Below are 26,665 nucleotides of genomic sequence, written 5' to 3'. Positions count from 1 at the left end.
AAAATAAATTAAATGTGGCTATTAAAAATAATAATCCCACACTTTTGTAAACGCTGTCAATTTAGATCTGATATATTCTACTACAAGCAAGAGCTCGTGCGTACGTCATCGACGATCATCCTCTTCTTTCTCACACGTCTTGTATGAAAACGAAAAAGATAGAAGATACTAGAACAATGTACTACATGCTTAGGAACCGCTTAACACACACGCTTTGAAATAACTTGACGTAAATTTGAATACTTTTTTTTTGTATTTGTTGCATTTTTTCGTTAGTAATTAGTATATCTAAAAAAAATTATAAACATTTTACACAACCCGCAAAAGAGTAAAAATTTGGCAACAAAAAGTAAATCATTTTTTTTAAACTATGAAGTGTGCAACATTTTAGAGCTCCTAGATTTTCAAATTACAATGAAACATTCATAAATGAAGTCCTTGTACAAACTGACAGCAGAACAACAGTTAATGATTACCTTTTCAATCATATTTAATAAGGCGTAAAATTTGTTGAAATTATGCACGCAAGAACCAAGCAAACTACGTGAGAAAAATAAAAAATGGGACAGTCTGCGGTGAAAATAATAGAAGTTATTGGTTATTTTTACTTCCAAATATTGTATCATATCTTTAACATAATCAGGCATTCTGACCCAGTATTTGTAAAAATACATATTTTCCTTGACCAAGAAAGCGAGCATAATTTCACGAAAATCACATTTTTCAATTTTATAATATTTTCCTACAACACCCATAGCTATCTTTTGTTTCAACGGCTACTTTCAACTAATATTATTTTTATCTGAATTTTAAAGACAACTTTTAAAAATAATATCGATGAAAGGAACCCAAAGTCAAAGTGACATTTTATCGAACTACCGACATAGATGAAAAAAGTTTAAAGACATTTAATCTAGTTGAAAAATCATTGTTCTTATTATTATATGTTGATGAGTTTTATATTACATGCTAGATAATGTAGAGTTACGATTGTGTGATTTTGAGAGTCCAACCAAGATACTTATGTAGTGCAGGTGAATGCATTCAATTCAATATGCCTTGGAAATTAAATCCAATCGCATTAACGACACGGAGATTGTGATTGGTCTACTTTTATATTTTGCGATCGCTCTGTTTTATTTGCGAAAGCAATTGTTAGAGTGGAATCAGGAGCTCAGACAGTAAATTATTGCTTGAGCATACCAGGATCAGCTATATTGTAACAGTAATTAATTTATCAGTTTTTCAATCGTAGTTTGATGTTTTGGTCAATGATTAGTTCATTGCAGTTTTTTCTTGTGTATTGTTAACTCAGCAATGAGTTTTTGTTACTAATAAGTTGCGGAATTGTGCACATTACGTAAATCACTGCAATGAATTTGGAATGGTATGGGTGGGTACATAAATATGCAAAGTTTGCAATAAAGAGTAAATGTTTTGTCAATAATTGAATGTATTTAAATTTATTTTTACAAAACGTAGTAACAAAAATAGCACACAAGGTAGCTCACATACAGATGGAGCTTCAATGTACAACTTTGGGATCTTCAACTACTTCTCAAAGAAGAAATAGTGTTGCGTGGTTGTTCGAAGGCGAGCTGATTACCACCCGTAGTTGACACCATGTCCTGAGGAGTAGGAAGAGTGAGATACCACGGAGGCTGGGGAATAGGCTACAGCGGACTTCAGAACAGGGGCGGCGTAGGAGACAGCGGGGGCGGCATGAGCGTAAGATGCGTATGCTGGGGCGGCATAGGAGATGGGGGCAGCATGAGCAACCGAGGCGTAAGAAGGAGCGGCGTAAGAGAGAGCTGGTGCGTAGCTCTTAGTTACAATGGGAGCAGAGTAAGAGATGGCAGGAGCAGCGTGAGCGTAGGACACTTGGGGAGCGGCGTAAGACAGAGCTGGTGCATAGCTCTTAGCTACAAGAGGGGCAGAGTAAGAGATAGCAGGAGCGGCGTGAGCATAAGACAGAGAAGGAGCGGCGTAAGATAGAGCAGGTGCGTAGCTCTTAACGACGGGAGCGGCGTAAGAAATTGCTGGAGCAGCATGGGCGTAAGATACTTGAGGAGCGGCGTAACTGGCATAAGCAGCCTTAGCGATGACTGGAGCAGACACGGATGAGTAAGAGTAAGAAGGAGCAGCGTAGGCAGCCTTAGCTACTACGGGGCTAGCGTAGGATGCATAGGCGGGCGCGGCGTAGCTGTGCACTGGGGCGGCGTAGCTCAGGGGTGCGTAGGCCTTGGCTACGATTGGGGCGGATACCGAGGAGTACACAGAAGATACGGCCGGGGCGGAGGAGTAGTGCGCCACTGCAGGGGCGGCGTAGTGACCTCCATAGGCGGGGGCGGCATAGCCACCGTATCCTCCCAACAGACCACCAGCATTAGCGGTAGCCAGGGCGGCGAACAGAACGATAAGCTGAAAAAAAGAAAAGCAACGTAAGGAAAGCAAATAACAAGAAAACCTTTGCAATATCTATTTTTGATACGTATCAACCGTCTTGTAAGGCCCTTCAAGCCACATTTTTTGGGAATTTTACTTTTAATTGGTTTCATATAAAATTGTCTTCAAAGTACAAAATGGTTAAGTAATTTTTGCTTAGTTAACGCAAAAAAATGTTTATGTTATTATTTTGAGAAAACCGCAGATAAAATTAATCAATTCTCAAACATCTCATATTTGTAAACAATATTGCAATATGTATTATTTTTAACAACAAATAACCAAGATGTTTTGTGGGTTATGCCTAAATACTAAAAACAATATGTTTTAGATGTATTGTAAACTGTACTTATTGTCATAGAAATAGGTTGTCAAAAGTTTTATACTGGATATAAAAATGTAATTTTTTATAACTAAATAAATTAAAAAACAAACAAACAAAAAAATTCAAAGGACTGAGAAATTTTTAAGATTTTGAATTAGTTTGACGAATTCGTAAATATTAGTTTTTATTGTCTCCTGTAAAGTTATCATCTTGTGGACCGAATTTTTTTACCAGACAACTATCGATGTCAAGTAAGAACCCGCTGTTATAATTTATTTATGCGTTTTGTGTTTCACTTTTTTTCCAGAATTTTAAAAGCATGCAATTATTTCACGCGTTATACAATGGTTATAAAATTATCGTCTTATTTTTTGGAACTAGGTAATAAACAACTGAAACTCTTTTAGAATTTATATCACAAATGTAAGTAACTTTATAAAATTTAAAACTTGAGAACACTTGTAGGAAGAAAGAAAACTTTTAAAATCAACGGTTTTCTTAAGGCGATATATGAATGCAAGTAAGTATTTAATAATACCTTGAATGCCATTTTTGTTTTGTAAATCACGGTACAATGATACTTCTGCATCGGAGTTCTGTGCTTTTATACCAAGTTTCAGGGCAGTATTCATTTGGAGGACAGGTTTTTGCCCTCTCTCAGGACATATCTTCACAATATATCATGTTGCAGCTGAGTTTCCACGGGGGAGGGGGAAAATAGAGCCTTACATTTGGGAAGTGGGAAAATATACAGCCTCAACGCGCGGTGCGTATCGGTCAACTTTATTTCAATTCAACGATTTCTCGTTAGTTGAACCACACTAGTGATTTCATGTACCGTAACTCTAATGTTTTGTGTTTCTAGATGATTCGTTTTAAAATAATAATGTCTATGGTTGATTGTTGAACTTTAAACATATTTTTTTAATATTAGCGTTCCTAAAGACAACACGCCCTTTTGTCAAGGATCCAAATACCGATGTTGTAACAACCTTCTAAGTATCAACTAACTAGGCTACCAACGAAATACAAATTATAAAAATTTCCCTGCAAATATCGACAGTTGTTTAACCCATAAATATACCAATTATTAATGCGATATAGAGTCCGCAGTGTTCACGATAACCTGAAAATGCAGTTTTTTAAAGTAAAAATGTGGTTTTTCTAGATCGTCTTACGAAACTCACATCGCAAAACGGTTAATTTGTAAGAATGTGTAAGACTTTTAACAAATTACTTGTACAAGGAAGAGTAAAATACGTTTCTTATAACTTCTCAAATAAATAAATGAAGAACGTTCTTATTCTATAATGTACCGTAAAGTTCTATTCTGTCGCCTATGTAATTCTATCATTCAACTGTTTACATAAATTCAACCAGTGCAAATAACCATAACTGGAACTCTCCGTTAGCCTCCTCACGTGACCAAACGAATGCAGACCATTCTAGCGACACTTGCGCGTTAACTTCGCTTTCATTTAGTTTTAGCATTTTTTCCATTCAAGTCAATTTCCTCAGTCACACACTAGAGCCTGATGGGTCAAGTTAAATTCCAACATATTATGACATAAAAACACAAACATTAAATAAGATGTGCTTTATGAATACAGAATTATTAAGTCATTGGATGTGCTACTTCCCTCGTTAATAGATAAAGCATTAGTGAGATTATTAAGCTATTGATAACGAGTTACAGGTAAAGCTATTATATCGACTGCTCACCGTTTGTTTAAAGTAAGGCAAACTTATTTAACCGATGCCCTTGTCACCTTGTATTCATTTTTAATGAATATGATGACTTCGTTCGTTGAATATTGGAACTGGCTCATAACCTCTATGAATTTTAAAATGTCTTTTAAAACATGCGTTTTTTTTGTTTGACTGAGGATTGAATCTTCCTCCTAAGAGACTTGAGCCAACCGCCCTAATAACTATCCAAATCCCGATTGTGTAGGGATGACATTTATTTCGTATGTTAACTGCTGTAATTTTATTCAATTTTAAAGAAACGCGTATCCTGCCAAGTGTGTCTGCGTGATTGTTATCAAAAGTTGACAGAATTCATTGACATCGACAACGAGTACATCTGCAGAGTTTCAGCTTGATCGGGTGTCGGAAAGTGGGATAATTTGTTTTAGTTTCATTAAATCGCGGAAACGAAAGTGAAATTGAAATAGAGGTATTTAAAAATGATATTTTCCTACAGGAAAAGGGTTGTTTCTAAACTGATTTTAAGTCGGTTATTTTGCCAGTGAATTAAAAAATGTTATATGGAGGTGTAATTAGACAAACTGTGCTGGATTTTAACAAGCTCTTAATACTTTTAATATTTTTAATACTTTTATTAATCTTTCGACCGGTCGGTGGCCGAGTTGATATCGCGCTTGGGTCCCACTCAGGCATAGTGTGTTCAATTCCTCGGCTGGCTAAGTCCTCCATCACAACACAAGCAACATTTTCAGCTTACTGTGGTGGTAGTAGGAGATTTTCAAATATTGTCAGGTTATTCGTAACCCGGGAATGTTCGTCTTTCCTTTAAAAAAAAAAAAAAATTCTTAAGGTCCATCCTGAAAAATAAAAATTACCTAACGTGCATTCTTTTCATGATCTCAAACACAGTAATTTTCACAAGTTTCAGTTTCTATAAATGAGTTTTTTTTAAACTTTTATTGTAATGCATAATAATCTTAAAAAGCGATAAATAATAAATTATTATTGATGTGGCCCAGAGAACCTAGGAGGTTTAACACCCCTGGTTTGAAACATCTCTCAATTTAAAGTGACCACATTTTTGATCAAAGATTAGAAATGTCTTCAAATAAATTTGCTATAAACTTTGAGAAAATCTGTTTTTAAATCTCGGCTCAATGACTTAATTTATAAAGATTAATATAAAATTAAATGAAAACGACTAAAGATATATTCAATATTTTTAATGCAGGTGGCATTCAAAGTGAAAACAAAGTATTTATGAGCTTTATAGGTGTAATGCCATGAGTTTCGCAAACATTATCCGCTTTTTATGTAATGCCAGTTGAAATCCTACAAATAATGAGTAATTTAAGAGTTTTAAACAAGTAAGGCATGTGTCATGGCACTCCAGTTTATATTTACAAAAAAAGTATTTGCATTAATTTAAAAAACACTTTATAAAATAAACTATTAAATCGCAAAGTTTTTTCATAATTTACTGTCGTCTTTACGAATGTTGTTTTGAGGGTTTTAGAAGGAGAATAAGTATTGCATATAAACCTTGTTACATATAAGATTTGTATCAAGGGTGTGTGCATCACTTTACTTACATCGCAACTATGGTCTTGGTGTGTGGGACCTTTAAGTATCTACACATTGTCATTTTGCTATTGGTCAAATTGACAGACCTGAAATTCTGACTTGGAGAGTTGCCAAACCTGAGGGAGCAAGGATCTGTGATTTGCATTGGAAGCAGTCGCCATTTTCTTTGATCACCAGCCCAGAGCAGCGGGCATTTCCTCTTGGCTGAGGTTCGACGAACACATTCAACAATTTTTGTGAGCATCAGCTTTGCATATGGAGCATTGACCATTGGATTGATGGAGTCGGATGGCATCTGCCGACCTTCATTGGTTAAGAGGGACCCTTTTGGAGACCAGCATCGTGAGGCTATTTTGCATTGGACTAGAAGATTATTTTTCGGATAAATTATAAACTGGGAGTTGCTGTGAAGAACCGGAATATACTACTTAACATCAAGAACGAACTGGTATCACACCTTTATTTTACCTGTGCAAGCCCTTTGCCAAACAGATTATATAGTAGGATGATAATTAATTTCTTTTTTATTATGTTTTTATTGGGGTAATACATTTTTAGTATTCTTAAATATTTTTTTATTTCTAGGTAATAAACCGTAATAAACCCATCCTTGATTTTATTTGTTGCCACTTAATCCCACGGTAACAATCTTGAGGACACCCTTGCTGGCAACTTTCAACTATTTTTCAAAATTGTCGCGATTTAAATTGGTGAAATGCTACAAGTACTCGAATTTAAATGGCGATATGAAAAATGGTTGAAGAATGGAGAAGCACGTAATAAAATATTTGCATCTTACTTTTTTATTTATATCAAACGGTGGTTACTTTCCGAACAGCGATCGTAAATTAAAAAAAAATAGTTAAGTTTAGTGACTATGCAATTTTAGTTTCAATCTTGATACATCACTTCCAGTTATTTACACCGATACAAAAATGTTCGACCAAAGTGGTCTGGTGAAGCAACTAAGAGATATACTTAAAGTCTTTCGTAATTCGCGATGCTAAATCACTTTATGCTATTAAATATATCTGCACCTGTCAATCGAAAGTAATTGTCCTTTCGCACGAATTTATCTCGCTTGCTCCAAATACTAAAATTATTCACCTTCATTTTACTAACTAACTAATTATCCATCATGCTGTTTTACTGCAGGGGTAGGCAGAGAGGATGACTGTTAAACAACTCGATTTTGGCATACACTACTTGCTTCATTCACATTCACACCATATTTCATCTCATCACCCTTGTATTGTTCTGTTATTCTGTCTCTTGACGAGGCTCGACTTTTTTCACGTGATCGTGCCACGTCTTCCTAGGACGTCCACAATTTCTTCTATTATTCGAATTCGCGTCATATATTCACCTTACACTCTTCTACTTACTCCTTACACTCTGCGCCCTTGAGGTAATTTTCTCACAAAGATGGCGCTATACAAATATTCTAATCATTATTATTACACTCCTTTATTTTTTCATTCGCTCTACATGACTCAGTGTGTGTGCTCAATTAAAATTGTTTTTTTTTAATATTTATTTTATAATTTAATAAAAGTATGCAGAAACAAAAATAAAAAAAAGACATTAAAAAACTCTAAAATCTCTGAAGTAAATATTTACAAATGATGATTTATTGTCGCGTGCAGTGTATTTGACCCACTTTTTGGACATAGCATAATATTGCAAAAAAGTTGCAAAAATATCAGATTCCCAGAAAGTAATATCATACACACGGTTCCATGACAACTTAAACAGTGGCAATTCAACACATTTTTGAAAAGTAATAAGTCATTAAAAGGGATGGCCTATATACCTAACCTTAGGGCATCTAGTAACCTGGTTTTTTTCATCACATTTCAAGACAAGTCACTTTTCAAGAGTGCGTTTAATTGCCACTAACCTGACTTGCCCGGTTACCTATACATACATGCCCTTATGAAGATACATTAAGTACAATTATGTTTGTAATACATTCGCGTATTTTATGTGAAACTGCACAAGAGTCCCATTGCTCCCAACCGTCTGAGCCAGTGAGACTAGGGCATCCCCAATTGGGGTTTGTTGTTAGAATGAAAGTGGTGCTGAGGGAAAAGAGATGAGTAAAGAAAGGGAAGTATCTGGATAAACAGATATTTACTTGCGCACGCCGGGTTTTGAACCCGCGACCTCCAGGTTAAACTTAAACTATTAAATGTTGGGTTATTATGCTTTATGTAGGTACTTCCTAAATAAGAAAGAAGCGCTACACGGCGTAAACAAATAAATAAAAAAATAAAAACACAAAACTTCTTTTGGTTGCGAAAATCCCAAATCATATCATTTAAATGACAATTACGTTTAATGATTGGTGCAATTGTATCCATAAGAAAACATGCAAAAATGAAAATTCTGCGACACGAATTCTGGATTCTGCCCCTGAAGTCTTCCAGTCTTAAGTAAGTACTTTGTTAATGTGAACCTAATTTTATGCGGGGTTTAGCAAATAGGATAGAATGCCACATTCGAACATTGTCTCATACCTGTATTATTATTATTGTAAAGTGAATTGTCAATGAACACAATGGTCCCAACAGCACTAAACAATACTATGGCGTCCACAATTCGGGTGAGTTGGAATGCTGAAAGAAGTGATGAAGGGAAAAAGATGGAAAAGGTGATAAAATGAAAGTTGGGAAGAACCAGGCTATTCAGATCCGGTAACCAAATACGGCTAAAGCTATTTTAAGCTCCTGGACGATACTGCGAGTATCTATTTTCTTCCACTCTGGAACTTGCCACAAATGTAATATATTTTTACTAGTGTTATAATAAATAATAAATCAAAACAAGCTTATTTAACAATGTATTGTTACATATTTAAACATCGTCTTATTTTATTATATTGATTCTATTGACAAAAGCTGTAATACATCTCAGAAGGGCCTCTAATAATACATATACAATTTGTAAACAAAAAAATAAAATAAAATCAAATAACCAAAATACAATTAAAACAATAATAAAAAATGTTTTATTATCTTCTTTATTGTAAAAAATAAATATAATGATATCCCCACTTTGATCTCCTTTATTATTATAAATATATTAAAAAGTTTTTTTTTCTGAAATAATTATAAATATTTGAAAGTTGAAAGGTTTTAGTTTCAGTTTATATTTGGTGTCAGTACCTACATATATTATCTATTTCTGATCACAACAATATTTTAATACATATTTTAATTTGAGATTTAAATATTGTTGTTAGTTTTGAAAGAGAGTTGGATTTTATTTTGTTGTTTAGTACTACAATATAGGAAGCTTTTTGTCCAAGTGTTGTATCTGTAGTTGCTTGTTGGATATGTTTTTGAGCCTGAGATCTAGTGTTTATAATATGCGTGTTAGTTATTTCCTGTGTTTTGCATTTATGAATGTAAAAGAGTATTGTTTTAGAATAGAGTTGTTTAAGTGACATGATGTTAAGTTTGTTGAAGATTTTGTCAGTGCTATTTCTTATTGGAACTGAACTTTCAGAATAATTTTGGCTAAAATGGCTTTTTGAGTTTTAATGAGTGATTTTAGGATATTGTCAAATGAGAGTAAACAAAATTCAAATTAAATAATACTATCACAAATGCAAGAGGGTATCAATGTTAGTCCTGTCAATGTTGTGCGGTGGACTGTACAGTCCTCGACAATTCGATGCAGAGCTTCTTGAACTATTGTAACGATGTTCATATTCAAATACGCATTAATTAATTCAAAAAATCGTTCCCCCCCGCAGTGATTCGAACCCACTACTTTGGATTCGTAGGCGAGGAACAACAGTAACATTATTAAATAAAATGAATGACCAGGGTACAGTGTAATTTTTTTTATTTTTTTTTATTTTTTTTTATTTTAGCGACTATATAAAATAATTGTTACATACAAAATATAATGGTGAAATTAAGTATAAAATATTGTATTTCTTAGTCCTCCTCACTAGGGGGTCCTGTGCCGAGGCGGACTAAAGTTATTTAAATATGGTTTATTTGTCTTCTATGTCGTTTTTAGTGTCTTCTATGTCGTTTTTAGTGTCTTCTATATCGTTTTTAGTGTTTTCATTAGGGTTTTTTCATTGACCTCTTTCAGCCATATTTTTATTAATGATTTGTATTCATTAGGATTTTTTATTAGTTTTATGTCTTGGGGAAGGATGTTATGGAGTTTTGTTGCAAAGTATGTATAGTTTCTTTGTCCGAATGTGGTTTTATAACTTGGAATATTTTTTATATCATTTTTGTTCGATCTAGTGTTATGCATACACAGTCTAGTAGAGGATTTGTTATTTTTGAAGAGCTTCAATAATATATTTTTGGCATATATTTGCTGTACATTTGGTACGTCAAAGGAATTGAATATTTCAATTGAAGGCGTTCTAATTGGTACTTTCAATATGGTCTTTATGATTCCTTTTTGAATCGTATTCAGGTTGTGTAGGTACGTATGTGTAGCAGATCCCCATCCTATGATTCCATATTCAATTCGAGAATGACATAATGCGTAGTAGACCTTTTTCATATCCTTTTTATTTAATACGTTTCTTAGATTTTTAAAGAAATATATAAGGCTTGTGAGTTTTTCCGTAATACCTTTGATGTGTAGGTCCCATCTAAGATTTTCGTCGATTATTACTCCGAGATATTTTATGTTTTGTGTTTTTTCGATGACGGGGCAGTAACATTGTATATTATTTCCATGGCATTCGTGTAGTTTTAGTTCTAGTGATTTTATTGGTTGGCTCCTTGCGTTTTTGTAATGTATATTTTAAGTACGTTAGGTAGCAATCATTAGCTCCGCCGTGTCATTGAACAAGAGAGTTTGCATAATGTAAAGTGTACAAGCCAGCAGTTAATGGTATGGGTTTTGACGTTATTAGACCAAAAACGTCTGTCTAATGTCCAAGTGTCTAAACTGCGGTTGATATGTAGTTGCTTAAATATGCATAACCATTGCACACTTAAGACGTAGGAGTGTTTAAGGTGATAACATTTATTATTAAGTCACGATGTAATACAAACTTAATAAAGTTTAGGTACTTATGGAAGGGAATATAATCTAAATATTCAACAAAAAATACATATTTTCTAATACTTTTTCGATCTCCAACTGTCCGGAGCCAGTAAAACTATGACATCTATATTTGGGGTAAGTAGTGAGGCTGGAGAGAAAGGTTTCTGGCTATTCAGATCTAGTCACTAAACATGGCTAAAAAACATTTTAAGGAATGTTTTGATTCCGAATGGTGATCTTTTACCATTGGCATATTGAGAGCATCTACCAATCTGTTTACTTTGAAAGTAAAAGAAAAAGTACATTAATTTATGGTATATTTGGTACGGTATTTTGGTCAAAAAAACGTATCTCATTTTTTCTCTACTTTACAGGAGAGTAAGAAAACATAGTTCTCAATTAATCAGTGTTGTATACTTTTAAACAAACGAAACATATTAATAATTTCTTCTCATTTAGTTAAAGGATGGTATTTTGTGCTTCTGAACCATCTTTTAAATATAAAATAGTAATTCATTTTACCATCCGTAACTCAAAATCGATAAAAATTGAGTTATGTTTTTTTGACTCTAAGGGGCCGGGTTATACCTTCTTAAATAAGTCCATTGTTTACTAGCTGTATTATGATTTATATATAAATTTTATTTAGTTATTTACAAGCCATTTTGAAAAGGTTTTAATTTTAATTTGTTGTAAAGCAGACACGGTTTATGAATAGTTCGCGTGAGCACTCAGGCCATAGACCCATTCTGCTATCTTCGAGTAACCCGGTCCCTTTCACTAAGTTCACCAGGGATGTCATTGGATATGTGGCTTTGTCTTCTGGTTCCACGATGTGCCTTCCCAGGTTTCTGAGACTTGTTACCTTCAGTGCGGGACATTAGCACCATGGGTCAATTAGAGCCCCTAATCGTCTTCACATTTCCTTCATCTATTGATGTTTACTACTCTCAACAACTACATGTGTCTGCTGAGATGGCAGAGTCCCGTTAGTAGTCCTACCAGTTAGTTGGAGTTAGTTGCATAGTTAGTTTAGAGCCTGCTCCGTTTACGAGTACTTTGAAATATTTCATGGCGTATGCCCTTTCCCATTCCTTACAATGCTGGGATTTGATCCACCTTTCAATATGTAGTTCAGTGTGGCAAGCTTCCACTCCTACGGCCAGCTTGGATCCCATGAGTGGTGATTTCGCCCCCTTTGCTAGTCCGCCAAACCGCACGATAGATTTATTAACATTATTTACACTTCGACACCCAACAGTATCAACAAAATTTTACCAATAATGCGCATTTCATCATTACAAAATAGCATTATTGAATTCATTCAGGTATATTCACACGAGTAATTTCTCAGGCCTGCTATAAATGTTGGATTGCTTTTGTTAAATAGTAAGAATCGTGTTCGTAAAATCCACACTTTAAAAAATATTTTATTAAACAAGAATCATCTTTTAAAACCACTAGATGTAGCGTCCCCTCTGCATTGTCTGTCATAAATCCTGTACAGAATTATTAGTTGAGTAATAATTTTTCTATGATCTATGATTACAGTTTTAGTTTGTACAATAAGCTTTAAAACCTTGTTGGGGGTTTTGATGCCTTCGGGGTATAATACCAATTACTCTGGGATTACTGATGCATATTAATCAATGTAGATGATATCATATTTAAAGTTTTTCTGATCTATTTCTAGCTAACTTGTTGTGTTTACTTTGATTGGATAAGCTTATTAAGTTGTTCATTAAAAGTAACGTGTCATTTTCCAGATCAAACGTTTCCTCGCAAGTATATAGCCTGGGGACACTTCTATTAACGCTTTTATTGTGCATTAATAATTCGTGTGGGAAATTGCAGGCCACTTGCAACAGGATGCTAAATGTTAGGGGAATTCGCGTTGGATTGAGGAGGTATTATTTAACGGAGGAAGCCTGTATAAAATGAAGGTAAATGTGAAAAATGAAAGAGTGTCAAAATCAGTAAAATGAATTGAAACTTATGTTTGAGGTCAAAAACTAGTTTTCTACCTTTGAGAGTATTTTAGAAATATTAATATTATCAGTACAGTATGTATGAGGTTCGTTTAGCAGAACTGAAAAGTGTCATTGTTATATCTGTCTTACTTTGTAGATTTAAGGGTTGGGAACTTTTTATTGAAAAGTAAAAGGTTCGAATTCTAATTGTGTTTATTTACGATACAAATAATAGGTCTGGATTTAGCTACACTGTTCATTACCCGAGGGTTGGTAATTCTCTGTTTCTAGAAGCTATTTGTATGGCAATAATATCCCACAGGCAATTGCTACACTCCAGCGACATCTGTCGGACTCTGTAGTGAGCTTTATGACTAGCGCCATCTAACGCTTAAATATTCAACTTATTACCATACATCACTTAACTTATGCACTCAAAACTGAAACCTGCATACCATCTGTATAACCCAGCATATGCATTAAGGCGAATGGTAGTCGTCTTCATATTCATAAAAATCCTAAATAATTAAATAGACTGCCCTGAACTCTGGCCTCAAATTATCATTGACGTATAATCTAAACCAAACTATTTTACATATTAAACAATAAACATATGCTACAAAAACACTCACCAAGTTCCCATGTTCTCCAAATAATCAATAATCTTAGTACCAAATTTTATTTGATAATTCAGGCGTAGAAAAACATTACTAGTAACTTGCGCACTCACAACTCTCCACTACATAACACAATTCATAGAAAATATAAGCACACATACAGTACTTAATGTTCACATACACGTTTACGTACACACACACGTACACTTATTAACCATATACTATAAAAAATATATTATATCGTTTATTTTTATCTTTACTTCAAATCATTCGTTACCATGTACTAAACCCTGCCCGGTAAAATGTGTAATATAATCACTCACCAGATTTTTCAAAGAGACATATCATTGATACCGATCCCTGCAATAATTTCTAAGATCCTGTAAACTTTACCACTCACTTTAATAATGTTTAAAATAATTTAAAAAAAATTACACTGCGCTCATGTCAATGCATAAAAATGCTTCTCAGCGCAAGACGTTAGATATTGGGCCTGTCTGCAGCTGTTAACTCTTGACTCTCTGTTCTAAGTTCCTATTAAAATTCGTGTAAAACTTAAATACTTTCTGTCACAATGATCGGCAGCCGATTGGATCAATCGTAAGCTAGCGTTTATTTTTCGTTGGTAGCTTGAAGACCGTCAACTGCAAACCTTCTGTGCAGTATTCATATTGTATTTGTGTTAACATACTTATCATTCCGATGACTAAGGAAGAATTAGGAAACTTTTAAAAACTTTAAAAAGCATATATAATCGCAGCTTCTTCTGTAGGAATTTTGAATACAACGCGATTATTTCTTCTAGAGACGCATCCACACACCAGCTATGTCAAAACGTAAAAAAACCAACCATATTGTTATTTCCTAAATTTGTATCGTTAGTAAAATGTCGGATAAGCAGATAAGCCATATTTGCATTAAAATACAAAGTCCAATAATTTAGTTTGGCATGCTCAATTTAAATTATATGTAAATGTTATCCACAATCACTTTGTTATCCGTAGCTTAAATCGCTTGTCTATTTTGCAATGGTCAATGCAGAAAGCGCGAATGCACATATTATAAATCACACGAAGCAGTGCATTGGGGATAAATAATTAATACATTGTAATTCCTTTACTTTGGTTCGCCCTGGATTCCTATATGGATCGAGGTAAGATTGTTAGCAGAAGGCGTGCTAATATTGTTCTGATTACATAATATTCTAGTTTTCTTACATTATGTAGACGGAGAATACACGGAGAAAAATGATCCTGTTAAAAAAGGGAAGCATGCCAATTTCATGACGAAATATTAGTCAGTCAGAAAATATTGAGAACACGTGTTCTTTTCCTAATAAATATTATGATGGAATGCGAAAATATCAGTACGTTAACATCAATATAGGTATTTTTAAGAATACGCGTTCCGCCGCCCTTATAAAACGGTTTTAGCTGATACTTTGTTAGGAACTTTGTCAATCCATTAGGTAAAGGTCTGCAGTCCGGTTCATGACAGGAAATCTAATAATTTGAACAGATTTTTATTAAATGAAGAGTATTTTTTTTATATCAGTAAGAATTCTCATTGCATAAATGGGTTATGTTCATCACACCGACAAGAATTTCAATGGCCTGGATTATATGGGAATATGGCATACTCAATTAGGGTATTTTGTAAGGCTGGAGGTATTTGGAAAGGGAAAGAGAAGAGTAGAGGATGGTTGGGAAGTACCTGGCTATTCAGATCTGGATAAAAATACGACTATGACTGCCAGAGATACAATAAGGACGGATTGTTTCACAGAATTTTAACAATTCACCAAATTTCAAATAAAAAATATAAAGTTACATGAAAGTTCTACCAAAATTTTGTTCCTATTTCATCACGGGCGGGTTGCTTGTTAGTACTTGCATAGTAACAGAACTTTAATTTTGACTCCGAGCTATGCATTCCGGAATATACTGGTCTTGCAGTCAGAGAGGTTGAAAGAACCGAAGCGAAGTCCCATCACTAAGGATGAGTTGTTTGAACAATTCATCAAATTTCAATTTTAATTTTTAAGTTGGATGAAGGTTCTACTCATGTTTTGTTTTTATTAAATCATTGTGGTCAGTTGTTTCACGAAACTAAAACAACAACAGATTTTGAATAGAATCTTCACAGATCAAGATAATCAACTTTGAAATTTGACGATTTGTTCAAATTCTCTGAAACGACCCATTCTAAGTTTGGTGATCGTGCATTCAGAGTATTCGGCCCTGGGTCTTGGAATAAACTTCATATGGAATTAAGATACTTAACCAACCCAACAAAATTTAGATCCATACTAAAAACTCACCTTTTCAGACATTAGTTGCCATATATTCGTAATTCTTCACAAGAATTGCCATTTTTTGAGCTTTTTATTTATACTGTAGTTGCTGACATCCACAAATTAATTCTCTAGCAGTTCCTGCTAATCTCACAATAAAGTCAAAGTACTATTGATAATATTTGATTGATTGATTGTACAATATCAGAGGGAGCCTAACACCTCAATCTGTTTAGTATTGAGCGATGAATCATCGTAATGCGGTAATGATCGACGACTATTTAATTAATTCATTTATTTCATCTGCCTAAGATATCCCTTTCAGCCTCGAGTTTTATTGAAAAACAGTTTTAATTTTTTGTTGTAAATATGAATAAAGAAACAAAATATATTTTTTTGCGAAAAGCAATACTCACAATTGTAAGTATAGATCTCAACAGTACCAAAATAAAGTATCGGCACAACAAAATGTTCATAGGTAAAAAATCATTGATTTGATCATTAATCATTGAAAATTCGAGAAACAGTTGACATCTTTTCATAGAAACACAGACATAGGAATTAATAGACGAGAAGATAATGGCGAGGGGTAAAATCAACTGTTGAAGAACGAAGGGGGTAAAGCGTCATTCGTCAATAAATCAATCTGACAGTAAATAGGCATCTCGCATTATAATATCACCATTTAGTTCTTAAAAGTAAAATCTGCTTTTGAATGAATTGACATTTTTACATGGGAGCGCAAATTACTCGCCACGTTATGAACAAATTTGCGAAGTCCAAATTCTGCAAAAAAATTCGGTTCTATTTTCAGAGTCGAATATTTCGTTATAGTATTTAGTTAAGACACTTTTATAAATGTTCATAATTTACTTCCCAGCAACCAACCAGCTTTGTGTTTCGCGTCCAGACGTTTCTCGATGTGATAGTATGTTTCTACAACTGATCCATATTATACGACGTGAATATGCTTAAAATAAAGTAAAATAATGCTTATATATGGAATGTAATACGAAAATTGGGTTTATTCTCTTTTTCACATCTATTTTTACAAGTTTTCATAGCACAAGTCAACATTTTGCCGTGTTATTTCGTAAAATGAACCGATGATGCCGCGACCATAGTTCGCACAAGAATGATGACGTCACGTTTTCAAATTTCACTTGAGGCCATACGCGAGCACAGCCGGCTCCAATGGAACCGGTATGGGGAGTGGGGATAATACGCTTTTAATCACTTAGGGCAGGTCTACTAATATTCATATGTCTATGGATAGAAATCATATTTTATGATTTTAAATAATGTATAATTTACCCAGATAATATTTTTTTTAAGTAGCTAGCCAGCTCACAATCGATCGAGCCAGGTCTCAAACATATTTTACGAGATTTTTGGCATTGCATATACACTGCATAAATGGTACAATTATAACGTCTTAGGCTATATTACCTGTAATTGTTATAAATAAATGTACAAATTATATGTATAAATAAATAAATATAAAAGCATTTGTACCATTCGAAATTAAATATTGAACTTACCGTCACAATTGTGAGTACAGGGTCCGAAAGGGGTATCTAATGATATAAAGACCAAATTTTTTACTTGTACAAGATAACCCAAACATATGTATTTAAGTCTCGAACCTTAAGCCACAGGTGTAAATATGTACATCATTTTAAGTCACTAGATCTGCGTCAGTATATTTAAGTCTTAGTCATAAGTCACTAGCAATAAGTCATCTTATGCAAGTCACTCGTTATAATAATAAATCGTTTACTTTTCACGAAAAACGGCGCTATATACATCATCCAAATATTATTATTATTAATGTTTTTATTGAAATTTTCAGACAACCCGTCTATAGAGTATAGGTATCAATCGGAAAGGTTCCACATGCACATGTACAGTACACCGTATGCAATGTTATGTTAAATATGTGAAATAGTACATATAAATTAATTAGAATTGATTTGCGAACACCAGGATTTGTACCCGGAAACCTCTGGATTTCAGGATCTCAGTCCTCAGTAATAACAAGGTTTTCAAACAAACCTAACCCTTAACATCCCATTAAAACACTCCACCCATATTATGCAAAGATGCTGTAAACTGCATAATTGCTTGCCACATAATCTGAAACAACCTGCTGATAATTCACCAATACACAAACTAAAAAAAAATATCACAGAATATATAAAAATTAAAGGTACACAATTGTTCCAAAATATATTCACCCTAAACCAAACATAACAAATTTAATTAGCATGTATATTATGTTTTTAGTCCTACTAAATAGATGATTCTTGTATTATTATTTGGTAGTGTTTTTAAGTACCTTCATTAATTAAAATCTACTTTTGTTTTGTTTTATTCTGTTTTCGTCTTAACTGCATCATTAAGTGCACTTCATGTTGTATCCTTTTCTTTTCATTAAATTGTTACTTTGACTTGTTTATCAATTGTTGCTTTTACTAAATCCTTTTCTTTTAAATACATTGTTTTTTAAACTTTTACTTGTTTACTAATTGTTGCTTTTATTAAATACTTTTCTTTTCACTAAATTGTTACTTTTACTAAATCTTTTACTTGTTAACTAATTGTTACTTTTACTTGTTTACTAATTGTTACTTTTACTTGTTTACTAATTGTTACTTTTACTAAATCCCTTTATTTTCACTAAATTGATACTTTTACAAAATCTTTTTCGTTTCACTAAATTGTTAGTTTTACTTGTTTACTAATTGTTACTTTTACTAAATCCTTTTATTTTCACTAAATTGTTACTACATTGTGTCTATGCAATAATACGCTATACTTAACTGCTACTAACTCTATTTTGAATACAATACTGTCTCCGTGTGCGGAATCGCAGTAACCTCCTTGAAGGACAAACCTCCTCAAGGACAAAGCAATGTTTTTACTTATGATGGCATAGGTTCTCCTAGTTATACAGATTCTGATTATTAACATGTTGTGTGTAACTGTACTTATTATGTTAGCTGTATGTCAGATAATTGAATTAATTAATTAAATTAAGAATTCACTCGACACATATGAGTTTTTGTTACTTGCCACATTCTCTGTTAATTTTTTGAGACAACAATGGGCCAGATGTATTATAATGTCATTAGTTTACCCATCACTTTTATCTACCGAGTCATTTGGACCCGGTATCCTGGAATAGACTGCCACATTAGTGCCACATGATAAGAATGATCACATACTCGACAGAATTCAGAGATAAACATAGAATTCGCCTTTTTAGACAATCAAGTCAGAAATCTTACACCTTCACTGTCCGCGATATTCTAAATAACTAAATGTGTAAAAATGTAAACACCCAATAATTTGTGAGCTTTTTAAGGTCATTTAATAAAAATTCTCCCGTCCTAAAGAGTCTAAATTCTCCAATCCTTTAAAATAAATATCAACTCTACTTTTGCCACAAATTTTCTAGTTAATGTAATATCAATAGGGATGGAGGGTAAAAAAACAAATGTTAAATCAATTTGCAAAGTTTTTACTATAGCGTTCTCTGCGTGCAAAGTCGTAAACTTGTAAAAATAGTGTGTTTATCTGAGGTGACCTGCCAGGAGAGTATGTTTTTCTGTATCTGCTTGTAAATCATAAAATTAGATAGAGGCTAGGAACTCGTAATAAATTGCACTTATCCAATTATTATTGTTATTATTAGTATCAGTGTGTCAGGTGCCTATTTTGTTTGTTTTGGACTACCATTTAATAATAATATACAATAAATAGTTATGGGAAAGTCTCGCCTCTATATAACGTTAAACAAAGTGTACCCATAAGTATATGGTAAGGTTTATACAAATAATATAGGTACTTACGTTGGCATGAAGGCAAATAACACCATTACATAACGTATCGAGTGTAATATAGGGCAGCAAACCAAAGGTTATACAATCATAATAATTGAAACAATTTGCAGTGGGTATAATATTGTGTAGGTTGTGGGATAGACGCATGGATGCATTTCCATTATGTGTTGCATATAATAATATGGGTTCTGTAAATAAACGAATGACACGTGAATGTTGAAATTCTTTGAATATTATTATAAAGCACCAGCGAAAATTATAATGCTTTTATAAATATATTAAAATAAAAAAATCTAATTAATTAAATATTTAAAACTGAAATTAATGTTATTTTATTCCATACACCTAGGTACTTAACAAACAGAAATGAAATTGTACGCAATAAATTTTAGTAAATACTAAGGCAGACCAATGAAAAATGTAGGAAAGCTCATCGAAACGTGTTCTATCATTATCAGGCGAGCAGCAGTGTGCGAGGACCGGATTCGGTAGTTTACGGTCGTTCGGCGATATATGGACAATTTGGGAGGCGGGTTTGGGTACCGCCGCCCAGGGATAACCTCTGCCATAGTTTACTCCAAGTGGTTCGTTACTTTTGGTGAATTAGCAGGAGTGCCCGGGTTCATCGGAAGAAGTGTGTTCAGGATGCGCCTGTGAGAGGCTGGTTTGGGGAGAATATATCCATGTCTGTCACTCCTGGAAACACTGATCCCTAGATTCTTTATCCAACCCTCGTACCTTTTTGCAAGTTACGCCTTACAATATTAAGACCAATTCATTGTTTGCTCCCGTACATAAGCAATATGAATATGAATAAATAGTTTTTTTCCGTATAAACACGCAATTCTTTCAAGAAAGGCATACAAATCGTAATAATTATTTATATGCCTTATATTAATCAATAAATAATTATTAGTATTAAGAGGAAGCTACAAGCCAAAAATGTGTATATTCTTGGTAAACCTTTTATATTGTAGGTAATAGGCAATAATAAATCGCTTGACAAACGGAGTCTAGAAACCTTCGATTTCAAGCACAAAACTGGTTTTTATTTATTTTGTAAATAATTTTATAAGAAAGCAAAAAAAGTTGATCAAGCGAAACTCTCACAAATAATCTTAGCTATTATACTGTATTTTTTAAAAGTTGTTTCCTTAATGCGTTCATATATTTCTATTGAAAAAATATTTTTTTTAGTACTTTACATTTATATTTTTTATTGAGTAATTTTTCTTTTTATTTATATTGTACTCAAGCGAAACGATAGGAAAACCTTAAATTAATCTAAAGCTTATTTTTTGGTATTCATAATGTACACCAATTCATTATAAAGGTTAATCAAAATAGTGTTTTAGCATTAAGCTTCGCCTTAATATAGTACTCCGTCCAATGAACAAAACAAAAACTAAGAAACGATCCCAATTTTTACCGAATTTAATTAGAGTATTACCCTATTTATGTTTCAAGTATTCAAATGTTTTGAAGATAACTTGAAGTGAAATGACACTAAACTTCGCTATATAAATTCCATGTTATTATTATTATTATAAACATTGGTTAGAGACAACGTTTAATTTTCGTAATCTGTATAAACATGCAATTATAAATTGGGCGTGCAAGTACTTTTAGCCAGAGGGAAACATTACTATTTGGAACACACGGACCACATCATTCATAATATGGCATTGCTACTCTATACAAGTAATAACGTTTCAATTACAATTTATGAGTAGCGTTTTATTTGGTACGCCCTTGTTCTTATTATGGCAGGGCTGGGTGTTTATATATCTATACACATAACAGAGCCTATACATTCATTGCATCACATCTACTGCCATTACTTCATGGTATTTCTCTTGGCTAATCTTGGCATAAGTTCAGAGAAAATACTATGTTTCATTGTTCGATCAGATTGATGCTCACATTCAAAAATAATTTGAGTCGAATTAATAATTAATTGTACCTAAGACAATATTAGCGATTCCTAAACGAAAATTTGAAACAGGAAATCAGAAAGAGATACGGTCACACCTAGGACTCGATCTCAGGACCCTTGCCTTGCCGGGATACCGCTCTGCCAACTGAGCCAATGGGACCCTATCTCTTTTGGTCATTTATAACTGTATCATACTTCGAATAAGAACCATTAAAATTGTCTTCATTTTTCTCACATCTCAGTGTATTTAGATAAACATATTTTATTTTTATTTTTAATGTGCGACATCTATTAAAATTTTTCTGCAAGTCTAGGATGAATATTTATTTTTTGGAATAATTTTCTTATTCGAAGTATGATACTTTCTAATATGCCCGAAGAAAATAGGGTCCCATTAGCTCAGTTGGTAGAGCGGTGCCCCGGCAAGCCAAGGGTCCTGGGTTCGAATCCTAGATGTGACTAGAGATTATCGATTAGGAATCGCTCATATTGTCTTCAATAATTAAATATTATGATTTCAGGTTTTAATCACTAAGTTATTCCAAAAAATAAATTAATTTTTACTTTAACGAACGATATGATATGATATATTATGTCTTCGTATGTCATCAAATGATTACATACGAAGAATGATCGTTATTATTACGTACATTGTTTTTTTAAATGATTATATTGTTTAATTGTAAAAAGCATTCACTTTGTGGCTCATCATAATTTATAATAAAAACAAATTTATGTGTTTTTATTATAGATTATATTGTTGTTAGTAAGTCAAGGTTGTGCATTTTTGTTCAGTTATTTTGGTAATTGGCGCAGTGTATGTGCGTAACTCTATTAATTACGTTAGCTTTGTATTAACACCGCTTGTCGAAAATGATTTGGTGTTATAGCATTATGTTTCCGGTAGGAGTGTGTGTGTACTGCCTTTTGTGGGGATTTAAACAATATTGTTGAAATATCAATGGCTTTCAATCTAATCGAATAAAAGCAGGTAAATAAATTTAAAACTTATATTTTCGAACATAAAACAATAAATAAAATAATATTAAATAAAAATCATAAATACATTATACTTATTTCAATCAAATATCAAAAAGTTTCATTCAAACTCATAGAACATAGGCTATGAGTATAAATTATACATACTTATTAGGTACAATTTGAGAGTTGAAAGCATGGTGAAAATGCAGATTTATAGGTAAGTAATTTAGGAATGCATGACATGATAGGAGATGATTACCATCCGTAGTTGACTCCATGTCCTGAGGAGAAGGAAGCATGAGACACAGCGGAGGCTGGGGAGTAATGTACGGCAGCCTTAACGATGGGGGCGCCGGCGGCGTAGTGTCCGGGGGCAGCGTAGGCCTGGACTTGGGGAGCGGCGTAATGGGCAGGAGCGGCGTAAGCCTGGGCCTGGGGAGCGGCGTAGTGGGCTACAGCAGGAGAAGCGTAGGCCTGAACTTGAGGAGCACCATAGTGAGCTACGGCAGGGGAGGCGTAAGCGAGGGCGGGCTGAGCGTGTTGGTAAGCTACGACGGGGGCGGCTACTGCGTACTTGTTATCGTTGGTGATACGGGTATCGTACTTGCGCACGCTGGAGAAAGCGGTATCTACAGCCTTGGAGTAGTGAGACACGGCTTGGTTTCCGTCCAGAGAGCGGATGGTCTGCTGCTGGGAAGATCCAATGGCGTGAGGGGCGGCGTAATGTACTTGAGGGGCGGCGTACTGAACCTGGGGGGCGGCGTACTGAACCTGAGGGGCGGAGTAGTGCACTTCAGGGGCGGCGTAGGTAGCGTAGGCGGGGGAAGCATAAGCAGCCTTAGCTACAACGGGAGCGGCTACGGAAGAGTAGACAGTTGAAACGGAAGGAGCAGAAGAGTAGTGACCTACGGCAGGTGCGTAGCTCTTGGCAACAATGGGGCTGGCATAAGCTGAAAGGGCGGGTGCGGAGTAGCTAGCTACTGCGGGTGCGTAGTGCTGCACAGCGGGAGCGGCGTAGCTTGTGTAAGCAGGAGCAGCGGAGATGGTCTTGACAATGGGTGCCTGCGCGTAGGCAGACACGATGGGGGCCTGGGCGTAGTGAGCCACCTGGGGGGCAGCGTAGGCCTGGTAGGCGGGTTGCGCCAGGTATCCGGCATTGGCTGCGGCCAAAGCGGCGAAAAGGACGATCAGCTGGAATAAAATACACAAATTTTCATAAATTAATAATTCCAAAATATGAAATGTAAGGATTTATACCTTTACAGTGATTCTTATTTAGCAAACAGATTGAGGAAAATATAGTTAGTATTTATTTTTAACAAAAGGAAAACAATAAGGAAAAATAAACCAAGCTGTGTTTGAGTCAAACAGTTCAATTGCAAGTAGCGTTGCTCTCAATAATAATATATTTTATGTTTTCGTAGGAAGCAATTTCTATATGGTTAGACATTATGTTTATAATTAAATAAAACACTTGGGTTTTAACCACGATTATATTATTTTTCACATCGACCGGTTTCACTTAGATCAAGCTTCGTCAGGGCAAAACTAATCGATATGAAAAATAATAAAACTCGTGGTTAAAAACAAAATGTGAGATTTAATTAAAAATAATATATTTTATATTTAGTAATGTTGAACTTTAATTGTTTCACTATTTTTGTTTTAACTTTATTTTGACCGTCCAACCAAAAACACTAAAACACACGATTTTGTTTAGATTTTATTCAATAAATTAATGTGATGCACACATATTAATCACGATTTAAAAAGTGCGAATTTAAGATGAACTATGATGTAATGTACCTTGAATGCCATTGTTGCTATTGGGATTAAGGATCAAAATCGAATGATGCTTTTGGGGTCTGTTTTGGGGCTTTTATAGTCGACTGGACCCACCTCGGAGCCTGGGGGCGGAACGCAAAATATGAGATCAACTATTCGCGCGCTATGCAAAAAATCACAGGGTGCCTTGAAAGTGAGTTGACCCAAAGGTCAGGCGAAATTAATGCTACATCTTGGAACGTTTGGTTAATTTTATAAGTGTTCACTTCAATTTAGGATGAAATAAGTTTAATTACCTAAGTTTTATGACCTTTGATTTTGGTGGTATTTGTTTTTTTATTATGATGTGTATTTTTTATACGGTTTCAATTTTTTTTTGTAATATTACTGATAAACATTTTTTTATTGTTGTATTAATATTTATAACCATTTTGTTCTTCTTTTTTGCTGTTGTATTATTACTTAATAAACATTACTAAACAAACTTACTAAACATTTAATTTTTTTTCTTTTTTGTTGCATAATTTCTTATAATTTTTTCTTTAATGATGTTGTATTATTACTTAAAAACATTAAAAGATATATATTTTTTAATATTTGTTTTTTTTTTTACATGGTTGTCAAGGAAAATAAAAAAGTATTTCTTCACCGTAAAGAGACAAGGTTCTTGTGTTTGAGGAGGGAATTCTAGCTCAATTATATAAAATCAATTAAGTAATAATAAAATATTGTAAGTAAATGACGAGGAAAACAAAAGAAAAACGAAAGATTTGCCAATAACAGAAATAGAAGATTTGTTAAAAATAATAACAGTTTTTGGTAATTTAAAAAAAAGCATAGTTCCTGAATATTATCGAGAATTATAATAATATAAATAAAATGGTTTTCATCTGGCATGACGAATTTCAAACTTTCAAACTAAATATTGAAATAATTGTTCTCATCTAACTTAACGAATTTCAAACATTTAAACTAAATATAGAAAGAATTGTTCTCATCTGGAATGACGAATTTCAAACTTTCAAACTAAATATAAATGGAATTGTTCTCAACTGGAATGACGAATTTCAAACTTTCAAACTAAATATAGAAAGGCTACCCTTTAGAGGGATCTAGTATTATGTCATAAACGGAAAAACAAACTTCAAAGAACAGGGGGCCTATGTGGCTCTGGACTCAAAGTTTCTGTACACAGTTTCGTAATGATTGAGTATCAGTCACAGTTTATGTTATTCACACTATTAATTTATTTTAAATTTAAGGATTCAGAATAAATATTTTATGTTACTTTTTATAAATAAAGCTCTCGAAGCTTTTGATTGTAGATAAGAATTTTTGTCTTGTAAAATAAAAAAAAATAAAAAACTGGTGACTGAGGATTGAACCATCTTACCTAGGAACTTGAGTCGATAAATCTACCAACCTCGCCAAATGCCGATCGTTGCGTTTTCAACCAAAATGAGTCTATCTGATCAGCTCGATCGGATGTCGAGAAGTGGGTTAATTTCTGCTCCTAAGATTTGCATTCATTCATCACCGAAAACAAAAGCGAAAATCAGAAAGATTTATTCAGAAAGGTGGTTTTGGAAAAAAATGGATGACTCAATAAAAGTGGTTTTGGAAAAAAAATGGATGACTCAATAGATTTAGAACGTTAACAGCCAGCCAATAGTATCTAGAAAATCTAAATAAAAAAAATCACTTTAAACGATTTAAGTGCTGACTTGAGGCCCAAACTCCACATTATACAGAACGTTTTATTAAGTTAAAAGAAATATACATACTTCCCCTTGTTAAGTTCAGTACACATTTAATTTTTTTTTTCTATCTAAGTGACATATTATTCCAATGTAATTACATTTTGCTCACTTACCTTAAAATTAAAGAATTTTTCTTAAATACGTTTATTTTGTTTTCAGAACATTATTTTTTTAAACATATCACATTCTCTGCCTACCTCTGCGGAGAAACGGCGTGTTTTTCAAACGCAATCTAATTCTGTAAATTGAAAATAAAAGTGGTATCAGAATTATTTTTTTATGATACCGCAGAAGATCATAAAATTATCAGCATCATAAACTTCCCGCACACCTTGTACAGGTCTTATTCGATCACCTCTCGTCACTTTCTCTTTCCAAATCTA

At 33.7% G+C, this 26,665-nt stretch overlaps 1 protein-coding gene across 1 annotated transcript; it reads right to left on the bottom strand.

The window, feature by feature from the left end:
* Positions 1-1,445: 1,445 nt before the first annotated feature.
* LOC149419808 (uncharacterized) lies at positions 1,446-24,576 on the bottom strand. The gene is made up of 5 exons (XM_089637548.1): positions 24,544-24,576; positions 22,997-23,928; positions 18,809-18,919; positions 3,309-3,366; positions 1,446-2,421 (listed from the first exon to the last, which is right to left on the bottom strand). Exons 1-5 carry the CDS (start codon positions 24,553-24,555, stop codon positions 1,603-1,605), a joined length of 1,932 nt encoding a protein of 643 aa, XP_089493674.1. The 5' UTR covers positions 24,556-24,576; the 3' UTR covers positions 1,446-1,602.
* Between the last annotated feature and the right edge of the window lie 2,089 nt (positions 24,577-26,665).

The sequence above is a fragment of the Hesperophylax consimilis genome, chromosome 11 (genome assembly GCF_061612785.1).
Source record: "Hesperophylax consimilis isolate HC1 chromosome 11, BYU_Hcon_1.0, whole genome shotgun sequence".
NCBI lineage: Eukaryota > Metazoa > Arthropoda > Insecta > Trichoptera > Limnephilidae > Hesperophylax > Hesperophylax consimilis.
The sequence above is the reverse complement of the archived record's forward strand: the minus strand, read 5'-3'. Positions and strand labels throughout refer to the sequence as shown.

Excerpts from the sequence above, each read along its gene's own strand:
- LOC149419808 (XM_089637548.1), bottom strand. Across the intron at positions 18,920-22,996 it reads CATGGAGTCAACTACGGATG|GAGAACCTATGCCATCATAA; the intron begins GTAATCATCTCC and ends CTGTATAACTAG. Across the intron at positions 2,422-3,308 it reads AAACAAAAATGGCATTCAAG|CTTATCGTTCTGTTCGCCGC; the intron begins GTATTATTAAAT and ends TCTTTTTTTCAG.